Source organism: Phacochoerus africanus, chromosome 13 (genome assembly GCF_016906955.1).
Source record: "Phacochoerus africanus isolate WHEZ1 chromosome 13, ROS_Pafr_v1, whole genome shotgun sequence".
Taxonomy (NCBI): domain Eukaryota; kingdom Metazoa; phylum Chordata; class Mammalia; order Artiodactyla; family Suidae; genus Phacochoerus; species Phacochoerus africanus.
This window is the reverse complement of record NC_062556.1, coordinates 65,131,887-65,148,817: the sequence shown is the minus strand read 5'-3', so window position 1 is coordinate 65,148,817 and position 16,931 is coordinate 65,131,887. Positions and strand designations below refer to the sequence as shown.

Sequence of the window (16,931 nt, the reverse complement as noted above, 5' to 3'; positions counted from 1 at the left end):
AATGACAAACTCGATGAAGCTATGTGGGAAAGAAAATGTTTTGTGAAACCTTTCCTAGATTTTTTTTTTTTTTTCGCTTTTTAGGGCCACACTTGAGGCATATGGAAATTCCCAGGCCAGGGGTGGAATCAGAGCTGCATCTGCCAGTCTACACCACAGCTCACAGCAATGCCAGATCCTTAACCCACTGAGTGAGGCCAGAGATCGAACCCACATCCTCATGGATACTAGCTGGGTTCATAACCCACTGAGCCACGACAGGTACTCCCTTTCCTAGAATCTTTAAGTTAACTGCACTTAAATCCATTTGCTCAGAGTGCAGGTTCCTTATTGCTGTCGCTGGAATTCAGCCTCTGTCTGCTGGTGCTGAAATGAAACGCAGAGGACAGAGTCTGGGGTAAAGGAGAAAAAAAAAATAGCTTTATTGCTTTGCCAAGCAAAAGAGGGTCACAGCAGGCTAATGCCCTAAAGACTGTGCCCCCCATTAGCAAGAATTGCGAGGAGTTTTTAGTGAAAAGGAGAAAAACGGGTTTTTAGAGAGGAATCAGGATAGGGACAAACACACATTCTTCTTTCTTTGGGGGAATTTTGGTCATCGAAGCTCGAGTCAGGAGATGTTCACGACGGTGGCCTTCTGGGTTATTGCCTAGAGTAACAGTACTTGCGAAAGGGGGCCCATTGATCAGAGATTAGAACAAACTAGGAAAGTTCCTGAAAAACATCATGTGCTAATCATCTTTCACCCACAGGCTATTATGCTCAGGTGCCTAATCTTTAGCTTATGGGTGATTGTGTTTAGGGTGCAATTAAGCCAGGGAGAAGGACAAGAAAAGACTCTAAGCTGTTCCGTTTTAAAGTATTCATTTCTAAAAGAAGCATAAGGAATATCACATTTCTCCTAGGTGTATAAGATGCCTATACTATCATGCGCATTCCTTGAGAGGGAACCAGGATCCTGCCCCAAGGCTGGACCATTGTTGCTAGACTGTTTCTCCCTTCCCTGATCAGCAGCTGTCTGAACTTGCCCCTAGGAACTCAGCGAAGGTCATGGTGGCTGAACGAGGCCCATTTCCTAAGAACAAGAAATGGGGACACCCAAAGGCTCTTGCACCCAGGAGTCCCACAGGGCAGTGTCCGTTTTCATTGCTAATGACTTTCACGGCCAGTAGAACACAACTCCCTAAGGCCCTTCTCACGGAGAGTAACTTTCTCAGAGAAGTAAGGGTCTGAGGATGAGCCTCATGTTGACAGACCATTGCTGACTCTGGCCATGTCACAAGATGCTGTCCCAGAGGACACCCAAAAAGTGTGGTACAGAAGGAAAGCTGTGAAAAGGATGGAGGTTAGCGTTTCTTCATGGATGCGGGTGTTCAGAGCAATGCAAAAACCCCCTCCTAGAGATGGGAGAAATGCACTGGACACATGTGTACCAATCCCCTCCATGGACTAGGAACAGACAGCGCTCGGAAAATTGCTCTCGTCATCTACAAACACGTACGTTGACTAGCATTTTGCTCACGGCATTCTGACTCTGGAAATTAAAGCCATGAATTGTTGGTTCTTTTCCTATCTTTCCTTATCTAAGCTTTCTCAGAAAACTAACTTCGTTTAACTATTTTCAGTATCTAATATTAGGAGAGTGCAGGTTGATACTGTTTTATACAGCGTTGCATGAATGTATATGCTCTCAAGCGTATCCTATCTTCCCCCCAAATGAAGATGGAAATAGTGTTTCAAAAGTCCTTTAAAATTAAAACTAGAAACATTAGAAGAATTTCAAGTGTGATATAATTTTTGTCTTCCTTCACCTGTTACCCTCAGAGACTGAAATCCACTTTATTATTTTTAATGTTCTTAATACTCTCGAAGAAAATCTAAACAACAGAAAGCATCTCATCTCATAAATACGGTTTTGCAAACTAGAGCCGGTTTTGAAAATTACTTCGTTGTGTGTCACACTGTTATATAACTTCAAATTTAAAAAAATACCACGCGTGGATATAAAATAAAAAGTATATTGCCCACTCTGCCTCATCACACAAATCTAACTGCCCAAAAAGCCACAATCGCCAGTGGATTCAGGGGCCTTATGGTGACAGAACATCCACATTTAGGATCATTTTTATTAGCCAGTGAAAAGTCACTTGTCTATGGTGACAGCTCCTTTGCTGAGCATCCTTTGCTGCATCCACCATTATTTGGGTGGAAAATAAAGACCATACAGGAAACACGAGGTGCAGGTAGTAAAAGAAAGGGAATCTGTTCTCAGTCTCATGTGGAGAATTGAACGGGACATTCATAAAACGAATCAGAAGATACTTCAAACTACTTTTTGGGTCATTGGTCAAGTTATTCTCCATTTTCATCCCTTCTACCCCTGCAAGCCCAAATCCATCCTCCACCTGTCTCTGCCTTGGTGAGGCACAAGGAATGAGTAGCTCCCTTGTCCTTTAGTCTCCAGGTAAATTCAGCCACCAGAAGACAACGGGAGGAGACTTTGAAGGGGTGGGAGGGAAAAGCAGTCAAGCTATTTCCTCCCCAGCATCCCCGCCTCAGCTCCTTATTTCTGTCAGTGGCTGCTTTTCACAAGCAGCTCCTATGGGGAAGCCCTTCCAGCCACCCGGCGAGACATGAGCTCCTGTGGGGCCCCCAAGGACCAGGGACACTTGACACTGCCTGCCTGGCTCTGCCACTGCACACCCAGGGTGGTTAGCTGTTTCCCTTGTTCCCAGTCGCCAGGAACCTCATGGCCAATGTTGGTGCCTTCACCCAGTCTAGACCTCTGTTCCTCGCCCCCTGGCAATCCGGAGTGTGCCTCTGTTTGCTGCCAGGACCTACAATACAGCTACCTTGGTTTGAACACAGCAACCTGATACCGAAAAAGAATGTATAAGTAAATAAAAGAACATCAGCAGCATTTAAACACACCAGCCCTGTGAGTCGGATGGCCTCTTAGGCGATTACCTCCCATCAATGCACTAATGAGACAAACCACTGCACACAAGATGCAGTTCTGGAGTTCCCGTTGTGGCTCAGTGGGTTAAGAACCTGACTAGTATCCATGAGGATGTGGGTTTGATCCCTGGCCTCAATCAGTGGGTTAAGGGTCTGGCATTTGCTGCAAGCTGCAGTGTAGGTTGCAGATGCAGCTCAGGTCTGGCGGTGCCATGGCTGTGGCTGTGGTGTAGGCCGGCAGGTGTAGCTCTGATTCGACCATATGCCACACCTGCGGCCCTAAAAAAGCAAAAAAAAAAAAAAAAAAAAGATGCAGTTCTGACCTCTCCTCTCAGTATTACCACCTTTCTGACTCAGTTCTTTAAGGATTTCATGCCTCACCTTGACTGTTTTGTCCTCCTCCTTCCCGCCTCGGTAGCAGCTACCTAATTTACACTCCACATTATCACTGTCTGTCCTCTCTTCCTTGACATGTCACCTTGTTCTTTGCTGTATTATATGGATCCTACCTGCAGATGTCCACACACAGGCCAAGCTACCGCATACCTGTGTTTAAAGCCATGGTTGCTCTTCCTTGTAGGTCTGTGTTTTCATGTTTGAAGTGAATCTATACAATTCTACAAGTTCCTAATTAGAGTCCACAAAATATAGACGCTATCATCCAGGTTTATAGTCATTCATCCATAACCTGGAATTCTTTGAAAGAAATAGTCGGTAAAATATAATAAATACATATGGAGGACATCAAGGTGGTAAGCTTTTCCTCCCTCCTATGTTTATAAAGAAACCAGAGGAGTTCCCATCATGGTGCAGGGGAAAAGAATCCGACTAGGAACCATGAGGTCGTGGGTTCGATTCCTGGCCTCACTCAGTGGGTTAAGGATCTGGCATTGCCGTGAGATGTCGTGTAGGTCACAGATGCGGCTTGGATCCTATGCTGCTGTGGCTGCAGTGTAGGCTGGCAGCTGTAGCTCCGATTGACCCCTAGCCCGGGAACCTCCAAATGCCATGGGTGTGGCCCTAAAAAGAAAAAAAGAAAAAGAAAAAAAAGGAACCAGAAAGCAGGGGCAACTGTGAACATAGAATGTTAAATGCAAGCTTCCAACAATCAATGACCCGGTACTTACCAATAAAAGCATGAATGGTATTAATAATAGCTATGAACTACAAATATTTACGTGCCCACAGGCAACTAATTCAATTTCACTGCAGGATTGCTCCATTTATGAATTTAATTGTATGTGTTTAAACATTTTTGTTGCTGTTTCATTAATATCCCATAAAAAATAAAATGATATGCTGAACAAAAGAAAGAACGCACGTTTCCACTCACAGCTTTCATTAAGGGCCCATTGAGCATCCACGGTATCCTAAGAATTTACATTTCCTTTTATCACCTATGGCTCTTATTTTTGCATCACAGCTAGCAAGTTCATTTTTGCATCACTCAGGGTGATCAGTTCCAGATTCGAAAGGATAGTACAGGTTTACCTATCGTTTTCACACAAAACAGCATAGAGGTGTGAGTCCCGTGAGAAAATAAACATAGTGACCTTTTTCCCGTGTAGGCTCTGTTTGAAGGGTGCCACATGCATTCTTGGCGCTCACCGTGAGACAGTCCAATTATTCCTCCACTTTCCAGAGAAGGAAAGTGAAGTTCAGAGCAGGTAACTGATGCATTCAGGGCTCTGTGACAGCAAGCGGTTGAGCCAGATCAAAGTCCAACTCACTTGCCTTCACAGCCCAGGCTCTAAACATGACCCTGATTACATTCACAAGCTGGACAGCAGCACAATTTTCGGAGATAAATTTGCATTGATTTCCTCCAATCTCTCTTGAGAACTCCCTTCCTAACTCAGGGTCTCCTCCCATTGCTCCCCAATATCACACTCTCTAACCAGAACCACCTCAACCATCTGGCTTTGACCCGTAATAATCCTGAGTATGTTCTTGATAGTTTTCTCATCCTCCCATTTTGCATCAGAGTTCCTAAGCTCTCCGTTTAGGCTGATTTCTTTTCTCTAAAATGAGAATGAATGAAGAGATTAACCTTCCCAAAGAGGCAAGAACATCGGTTTGCACCCAAATGAATTTCTGCTTTGTGGCATTCTGTCTAATAGGGAAAGCCTCTAGAATAGTCCAGTAAGTCCTGGCCTCAATATTTACTTCCATTCCCCTTCCAGGGAATAAAGAGAGTTGATTCCTACCAATTATGGAAGACAACTACTAATGCAATTTGCATGACACCAACTAAGAGGAGGATGACACAAAATGTTGGATAATTCCATTTTTTGAACAACAAAAATCTTGTCAAGGTAGGCTGATATTTTTACAAGTTAATCTAGAACCCAGAGTATGTTTTTAGCCAACATTGACAGAACATCTACAGGTCAGTCTCTGGGCTAGGAACTTTACACATGTTTTACTGAGCAACTATATTTGCTAGAGGAGAATATAAACAAATAACACTGTCTAGGTTAACAGGTATTTAGTATACGTCCCAACACACAGTTAAATGCTTAGCTACAATTAAAGTCACACTAGTCAAAAAAAATCAACAGAGAATTTATACATGATAGCTGTAATTTTACAAACTCAAAAATAAGAACTGATGACTACAAAATTTAATTTGGGTTCTCCATTTACTTGTTTTCATACCAAACCTATTTCTTGGCCCAATAATTTATTTCATGACTCTTAAAATCACATTAGGATTTGCCAGTCTCAATTAAACCTGTTTAATTCATTATCAAGCATAAATAACTTTCAAATGGCAGAAGCTTCTGATTGTCCTTTGTCGAAATGAGATGATAATAATTAGCTTTGGGGAATAATAATATAAGAGTCTAAGATTAGGAAAACCCACATTGCTAGTGGGTTTTACCTAGCTTCCAATTACTACATGAACATTTATATTTCTAATTTACCTAGCTTCCAATTACTACATGAACATTTATATTTCTCTGAAATCCACACTTTCAAAAATCCCAAGGTTACCAGCAAGAAAAAGCCAGAAAAATAAATCATCTCTTACCATGTACCACTTCCAGTTTTATCTTCACAACTCAAAAAAAAAAAAAAAAAACCGAATGGGTTTAATTCAACCTCCTTCTGATTTATAGCAAACATCAGTGGTCTGAACCAGGAGCAATACTTTGAGACCCTGTAATGACCGTATAAGTGGATATGGCATATAGACAGAACAATCTCTTATCTTCCGGTTTTATACTGCACACAAACCTGATGGTGAAAATTAACCTTCTTTGCAGTTCAACATTTCTAATTAGGAGAGACATCAAAAAGATTATCCCTTAAAAAGCAGTATAGGCCATAATATTGTAGATAGCCTTTGAAACAGAGCTCTGCAGCCTCCTTATATATTTTAGCCTGCTGTCTAAAGGAAAAGCAATAACCACATGACGTTTCAAAGTGGTTATGGCTTTTTGTGGCAAGTTGTGTTATATTTTCGCTTCTTACCTTTTTATACTTATTATTAAGCAGCAGAAATTCTGGTATACACGACCTATTTATTGCTTTTGGCCTTGAATGTGTAAAATAGTATATACCATCAGACGCTGCCTTACCAAAAGTTTCCTTGGTAGAAAAAAAAAAAAGATGTTTACAAATCTCCGAGAACTGACTGGTTCATTTATAATCCTTGTGAGTGTGGTGGGGGTTGTTGTGTTTTCTCTGTGCAGAGCAAGAAAGGCGAGAAGAAATACTCTGAACTTAGACTCGAACATAGAAACTTAAAATAATAAGGCATACAGGCTAACTCTTTCCCACGAAGAAATTTCTTTTACAACATCAGTTAGCTACGTCTAAAACGTTTACTGCTGGGGAACACGCCACTGCACAAAAGAGTTCATTCTCACCATCGACAGTCATGAGTTTTATGGAGTTCTTTTTCACTCTGAGTTAAAATCCTTATTCCATCACTTCTACCCTCCTTCTCCTAGTTCTGTCCTTTGGAGAAATAAAGAGCAAGCCTCCTGCAACTTCCACATCTTCCTTTCTGCCTGTCCTATTTCCCCCATCTCCACATTAAATTATTCCTCATATGACACGATTTCCAGATGCTGCAAATAAACTGGAGTTGTAGCTTGACTCAAAATGTTTCCTGAAAAAAAAATTTTTTTAATCTGAAGGCTCCTTTCTCATGTATTTACAGTTATAATTGACACAATTAGGACTGTCCACAACCCAGTGATCTTCCCAGTTGCTGTAACTATGCTACCTCCCCTTCTTGTGATCACACACACACACACAGAGCATTCAGGGGATGGCTCTATGATAAGAAGTGCCTCCGAGGACCTCATCTCCCTGGCCACACTGACTGGCTGAAAGCACAGCCACACGTTCCAAGCTGGGCTGAGCTTTAAACAGGAAGTTGAAGAAGGCTTGCTTTCCTCTCAGCTTGTAAAGCTACTAGATTCCACAGCCATTTATTCATTTCATGGGCTAAGCCAATTTGATATCAAGAGTTCAATATGCAAAGGGGTGTGGGGAGAAAGGTCCCAAATCTCCAGTTCCAACCATTCTTGAGACCAACTCGATCCCTATCTTTCCCATGGTCTGGTTAAGAAGCCAACAGTCCCCCGCTGCCTGAAGTGAGTTTGAGTCAGGTTTGTATCATGTGCAACAGAGAATCCCAGCTAATACAACAATTGGTCCTAAGTTTCCAAGCACTCTAACGGGACCAACAGAGCACAATCATAAAAGAAAACAGCTGCCAAAAAAGGTGTGGATGGAATCTCTTCCCATCATCATTTAAGAATGAAAGGAATATTCATTTCCCTAATAGCCCAAGTTCATAGAGCTGACACTGTGTTCAAAACCGTATTCCTAGAAGGATCACAGTGCCTGGCACACAGTAAGTGCTTAAGACACCCTCCACTATACCAGGCACAGTAAACAGAAGAAAAAGTAGGCAAAACATTGCATATAAATTCCCAAAATAAAGACACGCATTCCCTGGGGAAAACTTAGACATTTCAGCTCCTTGGAATCAGATTATCCACTTGCCATACAAATTATGGGACTATATGATCTCTTCCATCTTTTTTTTTTTTTAGCCATAACATGCTGTGCTCTATCCATGCTGCCATCCATCCATACTCAACAAGTGACAAAGAAGAGTCTTCTAAAGACCTGAGCATGCAGACAGCAGCTAAAAAGGGGAAACCTATTGTAATAATGAAGGAAGCATAAAGACGAGAAAGAATAATCCACCAAATAAATTACGAAGGAAACAAAGAAAAAGAATGGCAGAACGGGAGTTCCCGTCGTGGCGCAGTGGTTAACGAATCCGACTAAGAATCATGAGGTTGCGGGTTCGGTCCCTGCCCTTGCTCAGTGGGTTAACGGTCCGGCGTTGCCGTGAGCTGTGGTGTAGGTTGCAGACGCGGCTCGGATCCCGCATTGCTGTGGCTCTGGCGCAGACCGGTGGCTACAGCTCTGATTCGACCCCTAGCCTGGGAACCTCCATATGCCGCGGGAACGGCCCAAGAAATAGCAACAACAACAAAAAGACAAAAAAAAAAAAGAATGGCAGAACATCATCACTAATATGATAAAAAAGGTCCTTCAGACAAGCTCTCCTCCTCACAACTTCCTGGCTTATTCGAACCGATTTCTGTGGTTAGAAGGGCCTTCTGTGCTGGATCCACATGCCAGCCGCAGAGCCCTACCCCTTCCTGGGCCCTCATAACCCATATGATAGCTCCTTCTACTCCACCACGAGTCTCCTGTTTCTGTCTTTGGTCCTAGATGTTCCCAACTCCTCCCTCGCCATTCCAGACAGCTTTTCTTGTCACCAACAGAATGTATACTTAGTTACATGTGTCCCTCCCACTCTGTTTTTCCCATCCTGTCTGCTGCAGTGACTGATGCCCAAATGTCCATAATTTTTTTTAATGATTTTTATTTTTTCCACTATAATTGGTTTCTGTCAATACTGTAGAGCAAAGTGACCCAATCACACACACACACACATATATATACATTCTTTTTCTCACATTATCCTCCAGCATGTTCCATCACAAGTGACTAGATATAGTTCCCTGTGCTAAACAGCAGGATCTCAATGATTTTCAATTTATTGCTTCAAGTTTGGAGCTTAGGATTGTGTCTCCATACAAATAATCATAAAATGGCATCGCTATATATTCAGGTGACCCACTTACACTGAGCTGCTTCAAGACCTGATGTCACATCTTCTTTGTGAAAGAAAGCCTTAGTTAGGGGAAATGTTGCTATTACAATTAACAACTAATATTGAAGGATTATGATACATCTGCACATTGAGTACTAGGTACCAGCATATTATCCTATGCACTGATACTATGCCAAGTATTTTCCATGCATGTGCTCATTTAGTTCTTTTTTAATAACGTGAATTACATCATTTAGTTCTCATTAACACCTCCAAGAGAGAAGAACCGATTATCCACATTTAAAGAAGAATCTGAGGCTTAGAAAGAGTAACTTACTAACTTACACGGCTACTAAGCACAAAAATCACATCCATATGACTGGAGAAGTCTTGCTTGTACCTGTTACGTGGCGCACAAGGATGCCGATCCCGGTGAGAAATGGGGAGGGAGGACCATGGGGGAACCAAAAGCAAAGAGACCAGGGCACCAAAATCAACACGATCTGCTTCTCGATTTTGCTGAGAGTCAGCCCTGTTTGAAGTTGAACCTTGTTTCCATTATGCAGCAATAGATTATCTGCCATTTTGCATTGTAGAAATGTACCCTCCGTTATCCAGGCTAATCTAGTTGACTGTAGCACGCTGTACACAGACATTCTAATGACAGACACTTAATTCAATCTTCTCTGTAAGGAAGATGCTACTGAACATCTTTTCAACTTTTTCCCTATTGCTTTTGATGCGCACGGGGTGAGGGGACAGGACACATCACAGAAGCCACAGCTATTTCTTCCTAAAGCATGTAGAGAAGAAAAGTAATTCAGAATACCAGGAAAGGGAGAGAGGGTGCGGGTAATTACTTTTTAAAAAATGGTACCAAAAGAAAAATACTATCATAAAAATTAAAAAAGCAAACCAGGGTAAGGGATAATCTGACAACTTGTGACTCCAAGAGAAATGAATGTTTGTGGTCCATCGCTAAGCAAAGAAAAGCATTTGAGTGTTCAACAGAAACCATATGTTCAAATAGGCAAGGTGGCATTTTCCTGCATCACACAGTAGAGAGATGGTGAGTATTTCCCATAGAAGTAAGACCTCGCTGCTGTCATCTATGCAGGATCTGGAACAGCAGCAGCATTTCATCACTAAGCAAAAATCCAATTATTTTTAGATTCCATAATCTCTAATTCCTCCAAAACCTTCATCTATTCACTAAGACTTCTACATGCTTTGGCAGAAAATAATGCCAACCCCCCTAGTGGAGAACCACTAGATGTTTCTGTGTGATAATTAGTCCCTAGTTTAAGTGAAATGGAAGTTGGGAATGAGACTAGCAACCTCTTTGGGGTCACTCAGGAATTAAAACATAAAGGTGTAAATACGAAAAGTACAGTTGGGGGTGAAACGCAGCAGAGACTGTCTTTCGCTGAAATAATAGTCCCATTTGGTAGTTTGGAAGTAATTATCAACTGAAAAACTGATTTAAGCTAAAACAGAGGGGCAACACTACACAATTAGAAACCTTTAAAAGTAAACAGGTCTTTAAAATATACCAAGGAAGGAGACTGATGCTTTCATTAGAAGTCCAAGCAGTTTCTTATTCTACCCAATTCCATTAAACAGGGAAAGGAGCAGGGAGTAGAGAAAGTATTTGAAAAACTGCCAGAGTAAAAAAATCCCATAAGGAAATTTTGCTCATTCTTGGAGAAGTGAAGTAGAATTAGATGCTTCAGTGGTGGTGAATTCCAGAATCTGGGTAGCGTCCAGTAAATGAAGCTTTTCCATAATGTCAAATGCAAAAGCTATCCCATATCAACATACTGAGCTTGAGTTTTTAAATTCCTATTTCCTTACGCCAAATTGTTTGAAACCTTTGAGATAAAAACCTCAATAAACTAGTGTTCCAAGCTTTTAATATTTTAGTCCCTTGAGCAAGCATGTCAGATTAATCTTCAAATTGCAACGGGCAGAAAGAACATTCAAGCAAATTCTTGAGCCCAGGCCTCTCTCAAAGGATGTTAATAAGGTAAGCAGTTTCATTGGCTATTAAGATTTCCAACTTTCCTAGTTTTCAGCAGCATTACTAGTTAAAGGCGGGGGTAGGGTGGGAAAGAAAGCCATACTATCATAAAAAGAAAGGTCTTTACTCATATCTTTGTACCCACTTAGTATTTAGCACACTGCCAGGCACACAGTAGGCATTTAACCAATACTTTTAGAATGAGCCGATGGATTGGCCTGGAGGAGAATAGAAATCTTGCTGAGACCAGCAAGAGTCCAAATCCTGGCATTGCTCAGCAACAAAGCCCAACTCCAGATTTAGAGTTACCGAGGTTGAGCAGGAATTTGAACGTGTATCTTCAAAGTGGCCTCAAGGGGATTGTTTCCTGAGCTGGAAAACAACTACCCAAGAGCCACGTACCGAGTGATTAGACTCTGGCTTCACCTGCCTGGAAAACTCCTGCCCTGCCTCTCTCTCTACGTGCAGCACCCCCTGGCTTTTACCGGCTCTGAGTTTCCACTCTCAGAACTTAGAGACAAGATTCGTCCTCGCTGGTCTAACCCAGGCCTCCTGGCCATTCCACGGTTTTCCGAGCCCCCGCTCCGAGGGAAGCCCACACCACCTTGCTAGGCACAAGGAGGGACACAAACGACGACAGTTCCCACACCTTTTGCGGGGGAGAGGGGCGGGAATCGATTGGGGGAGGGGAGGAGGGTGTTCAAGACCAAGGCATAGTCAAGGGTTTCTTCAACCTCTCCCAAAGCTTCTGCCCAAGCCCCTGAAAGGCGCTGGGGAACCACTCCCAGGCCAAGGAAGCGCGGGGCCGCCCGGGGGGTCGGGACCAGGGTAGGGGCGGGGGAGCGGTGAAAGGGCTGGGAGGTGGCAGGAAATGAGACGGATCAGGGGACAGTACCTGGTGTGGCTGTGGTTGCGGAGACAGTCTTTCTTCTCCATGATGGCCGGCACACAGTTGGTGAGCTCCGTCCAGTCGGCATGCAGCCCGCAGCTCCAGCCGGTGGAGAAGCGGGAGAAGAGCCACGTCTCCTTCTTGCCGGGCCGGTGGCAGGTGCACTTCTTCTGGCCGGCTTTGCAGCTACACGGCTGCTCCAGCCGGATGTTCTTTACCAGGTGCCGACCGAACGTGGTGCCCCCGGTCTTCTGGATGTGCAGGAACACGATCACGTCGCGCCCCTTGATGTTGAAATCCACGAAGCGGGTCAGGTCCTTCAGGGTGAAGTTAAAGCGCGGCACGAAGCGGGGCAGGGATCCGTTCTCGGGGGCCTCGGGGTCCGGCTCCTCTTCCTCCTCCTCTGTCCCCTCCTCCTCCTCCGGGTCCCCCGGCTCCTCGTCCTCGTCCTCCGGCGCCGCGGCCCCCCGGGGCCTCTCCGGTGGCCCCCGGGGCGGCGGGGGCAGTTGGGGCCGTCGCTCCCAGTCCTCGAGAGGTGCCTGTGCGCGGCGGGCGGGACTCGGGGCGGCAGGCTGGCCGGCCTCCCCGGCGCGGGGCTGCTCCCCGAAGTTGGCGCAGGAGCTGGTGCAGGAGGGGGACACGTACTGGTACATGATGACCACGAAGAGGAGAGTGAGCACCGGCGTCAGCAGCCACTTGTTGAACCTTTCATCCATGGTCCCGCTCTCAGGCCGGCAGGCTCAGCGGCGGCGGCAGCGACGTGGACGGGCGCCCGCTCGGAAGTTTCGGGGACTCCGGGGCGCGGCTCCGAGCCCGCCGCTCCTCCATGCCCCTGACGCCGAGGCGTGCGGCTGGCTGGCGGCCCCGCGGCACTCTGGCGCTCCGGGGCTGGCAGAGCCGGGCCTGCGAATCGAGCGGGGAGGCGGGCGCCGGCGCGCGGCGGCGGCGGCGGCGGCTGCTTGGGGCGCCCTGCGCTCCCGGGGGTGCCCGGCTCGGCCGGCTCCCTGCTCCCGCCCCAGCGCGGCGCGCGCTCTCAGGCGGCGCGGGGCATCCCGCCGCCGGCGCTCAGGCGCTGGGGAGCGCGGCTCGGGTCCTGGACCTGCCCCGGGCAGCCGGGCACCCGGGCAGCTGCAGCCGCGAGCGCGGGGGCTGCATGAGGCTCTCCAGGGCGCCGGCCAAGGGCGAAGGCGCGGCCCGGCCCCGCCGCCCCGGCTGCCCGCGGGCCCCGCGCCCGGCACGCGCGCCCGTCGCCTTTGCCCTCAGGTCGCGAGGCGCGGGAGCCGCGAGGGCGGACGGCGCCCGCCGCAAGTTTGCAGAGGAGCCCCCCGCAGCGGCTGCGGGCGAGGTGCCGGTGCGCAGCCGCCTCCCCGGGCGAGGGGCACTGCTGCTCCGGGTCGGTCCGCCCAGGCGCGGGCACGCAGACACACTCGCACACACTGGCTGGCACCGCTACAACCCGCCAGCCGGTGTGACAGGAGCCCTGCTACCCGCAGCAAAAACCTGCCCTAGGTACGGAGCATGCGCCAAAGCCTTCCCCAGCCCCCGAGGAGTTTCCAGGGGAGGAGTCCGCTGCTCCGCGGGGCTCGGAGCAGGCAACTGGGGGGTGGGAATCCCTTCAGCCTAGAGCGAGAAGGGATTTGGGAGAAAGGCAAAGGCGGAGCGAGGAGAGGATCCGAGGAGATCGTCGCTGGCACTGATCGGAGACCTCCAAACAGGCAGCTTTCTCAGAGAGTGGACAGAAATCTGGGCAGCCTATGTACTGGGATAACAACCGGCCCACTACTGAGCAGAATCGCCTAGAAAGGACTTCGCACGACTTGGCTTGTCCTTTGCTGGCAGGGGATATTGGCTCTAGCCTGCTTTTAATTTCTGCACAAGACATTCTAACTGGGGCTCAAGTTTTATTCTCGTCCTTCCTCGAGTACAAACTTGGTGTGTTCAGCTTTACAACTTTATTCAACCGGCATCCATTCATCAAGTATCCATTAGATGCCCAGGTGTGCAGGCTCTGTGTTCAAGGCATACCTCATTCCTTCCAGCATCAGAGGGTGCAGCAGTACTTGGAACACTGGAGGGGTTTAGCCTCCTGAAGTTCATCCTTTGAATACACATCAGGCTCCTATATGTGCAAAACTCTCCCCTCCTCCCTCAGTGTGAACCATGAGACATGAGCGGTCTACTTAGCTGTATTCCATAAGCTAAAAAGCTCTTGTTTACCTGCATATTTTTTTAACTTTGTTTTTCAAACATCTAAATTTTGCGTTTATCTAAAGAATCAAATCTTGGTTTAAGCACAGTTTCTATTTTTCAGATAATGAATGGATGTATCATCAAAATGGAGTAACTGTCCCTCGAGCATCTCCCCCCCCAACCCCACCTTGCTTGACCCAAGTGGAGAGTGACGGTGTGTTGAAGGTGAACACGATGCAGTTTGATTCTGTGGCGCAGGTCAGTATGTCCCCACCTCCTGCCTACGCTACCAGTCCTAGTCTCCCATCCCCGACATCTCAATCAGTCTTCGGAGTGTCCAGCCTCCCCACCTGGCCTCTTTATGGACCTATGAGATACTTGTCTCCTCCTGAGACCCTGCACTGCTTTCTTTCATTTGTCAGGCTATCTCCATCACAGCCATCAGTTAAGATTCAGACCTCTTTGGGGGATGCTGAGGCTGCCCATAAGAAGTTATTTTTATTTTCCTAGGCCGGTCGGCTTCTTCTCAACAAACTTCTCCCCTCTGCTTCCTTTCCTCTTTTCAACTCTATAAACAACCCCAGTGTCCTTCCTGATACTGTATGAGACTATAATAGTAAGAAAGGTGTTAGGTAAGATGAATCAGTTTCTTTAAAGCCTACTGGATTCTATTTCTTTTTCCTCTCACTTAAAGTTGAAAATCCTATTAAAGGCATCACACTATTCTCCAAAGCAAGAAATTGTGATAGAACAAAAACCCCATAAAATCCAACAATTATTTTCTGAAAGCATCTAGAGTTAATGGTGTTACCTATTTCTAAAAATATGCCCTTGCTTTAGCAAAGTGAAAATCTACTGTACCTTTTTGTATTACTTTAGTTGAGAAGTTTCTCATTTTCTATTAATCCCTTCATATCACATGGATAAATATAACCTTGTTAGTTCCCCAAATGTATACAACCTGAGTGCTGGTGGCAATTTGTATGGTGGAAAGCATTTTCCAGGCCATTATCTCATTTGCTTCTCAGAACAACACTCTAAGGAGATAAGAGAAGTGCCATCCTCCCTCTGAGTGGTTGGGGGCGAGGAGAGGATTGGTTTTAAGACCCCTCACCAAAACCTTAGGATATTCAAGTCCTTTATACTAAATGATGCAGAAGTTGCATATAACCTGCATACCTCTTCCCATATACCTTTAAATCACTCTGGATTACTTATAATACCTATCACAATGTAAATGCTATGTAAATATTGCCAGCACACAGAAAATTCAAGTTTTGCTTTTTTGGAACTTTCTGAATTTTTTTTTTTCAAGTATTTTCAATCCTTGAATGGTTGACTCTGTGGATGTGGAAGCCAGGATACAGACGGCCAACTGAATAATATCGCATTTCAGAGATAAGGAAACTTCACCAAATAAAACTAGGTGAAAGCAGAACCAGAAGTAGAAACCACTTACATCCCTGAAATACATTCAAATCACCATCAAAGAAATCCAAAGAACATCAACAGCAGAGCCCATAATTTCCGTTCTCCTCTCTTGAGATCCTTCGAGTCAAGAGGCAAGAAGAGACAAGAGAACTGCAGTAGAACAATTAAACTGCAACAGAACAATTAAATTATTTTCCTTCTCCCTCTGGCTTTATAGGCAAAGCTGAGCAGTCTCTATATCCTGCCTTATTTTGGAACCTAGTCTGTGACTTTCCAGATAAACAAGGGAAAAACCATGACAATCGTAACATGATTAGATCATTATTAAATTACTTAGGAGAATTTCAGAAGAAGATATTATAGCAAACAAATATTACAGCTAGGCTGCTAACAAAATGTATGTTTCCATAAATAAGTGCACCTTCAATATTTTTCAAAGAACATTACCCCCCGAAGATCTGTTTTTGCTTTCAGTAAAATAACAAAGTGCCATCATGTCCTTGAGGTAAACACAAGGAAAGCAATTCATAGAACCACGCAATTACATAGATAATTCAGGCACACATCCAAATATTCACTTTTAATGGTAGGTAACTTTGGTTGTGTAAACAGGCTGTCTCAGGTGTGGCCTTCCTATTTTAGCGCTGGAACTTGGTATGAACCTAATCAGAGCTCTTAAATCACATGCAATAAATAGGCTTCCTTATCTGCAAGGGCAGAGCTCAGATTCAGGCGAAAATGAGTAGAAACTTTCTAAAATTGAATGCTCTCCAGGTAAAAAGGAAAAACATGTTTGCATTCAGCCTACTATAGTTACTCCACGATGACACCAGCTGGCAATTGTTTCTGGCTAACAGATTGCAGCTACTATAATTCCTACACAAATTATTAAAATAATAAAAATAATGTTTTCAAAGAGCTTTCTTCCACTTCCTTTGCCTGTCTAGCGATGAGCTTGACACTATCTGTGAAGCAATTTGTTCACCTAATTTTATGCCTTAATAAGCTTTACTACAATTATTTTCTTGCCTGATTCCTTCTCTGCCTTAATGTCAGTACTCTTCCTCCCTGTTCTCCTCAAATATTCTCAAATCCATTAACAACATTGCCCTCCCCTAGGATTCAAACTTTTGATTAGAACAGTCCCCGTTTCATCAAGTTCACTTGGGAGATAGAATTGCATCTCAACTTTTCCATTTTCCCTTTGGTGCTGGAAACTGCCTTTGAGAAGGTTGGGGAAACCCTGGAGAGATTAAGAACCCAAACAGTCACAGAGGATAGTTTCAGATCCC

At 45.2% G+C, this 16,931-nt stretch overlaps 1 protein-coding gene across 1 annotated transcript in view; it reads right to left on the bottom strand.

Annotated features, from left to right (window-relative positions):
* HS6ST3 (heparan sulfate 6-O-sulfotransferase 3) overlaps nucleotides 1-12,930 on the bottom strand; it is a 673,380-nt gene extending 660,450 nt beyond the window's left edge. Inside the window, exon 1 of the mRNA XM_047756089.1 lies at nucleotides 12,025-12,930. Within this exon, the coding sequence (XP_047612045.1) occupies nucleotides 12,025-12,734 (710 nt within the window). The 5' untranslated portion in view covers nucleotides 12,735-12,930. The remainder of the gene's footprint in view (nucleotides 1-12,024) is intronic.
* Nucleotides 12,931-16,931: the final 4,001 nt, after the last annotated feature.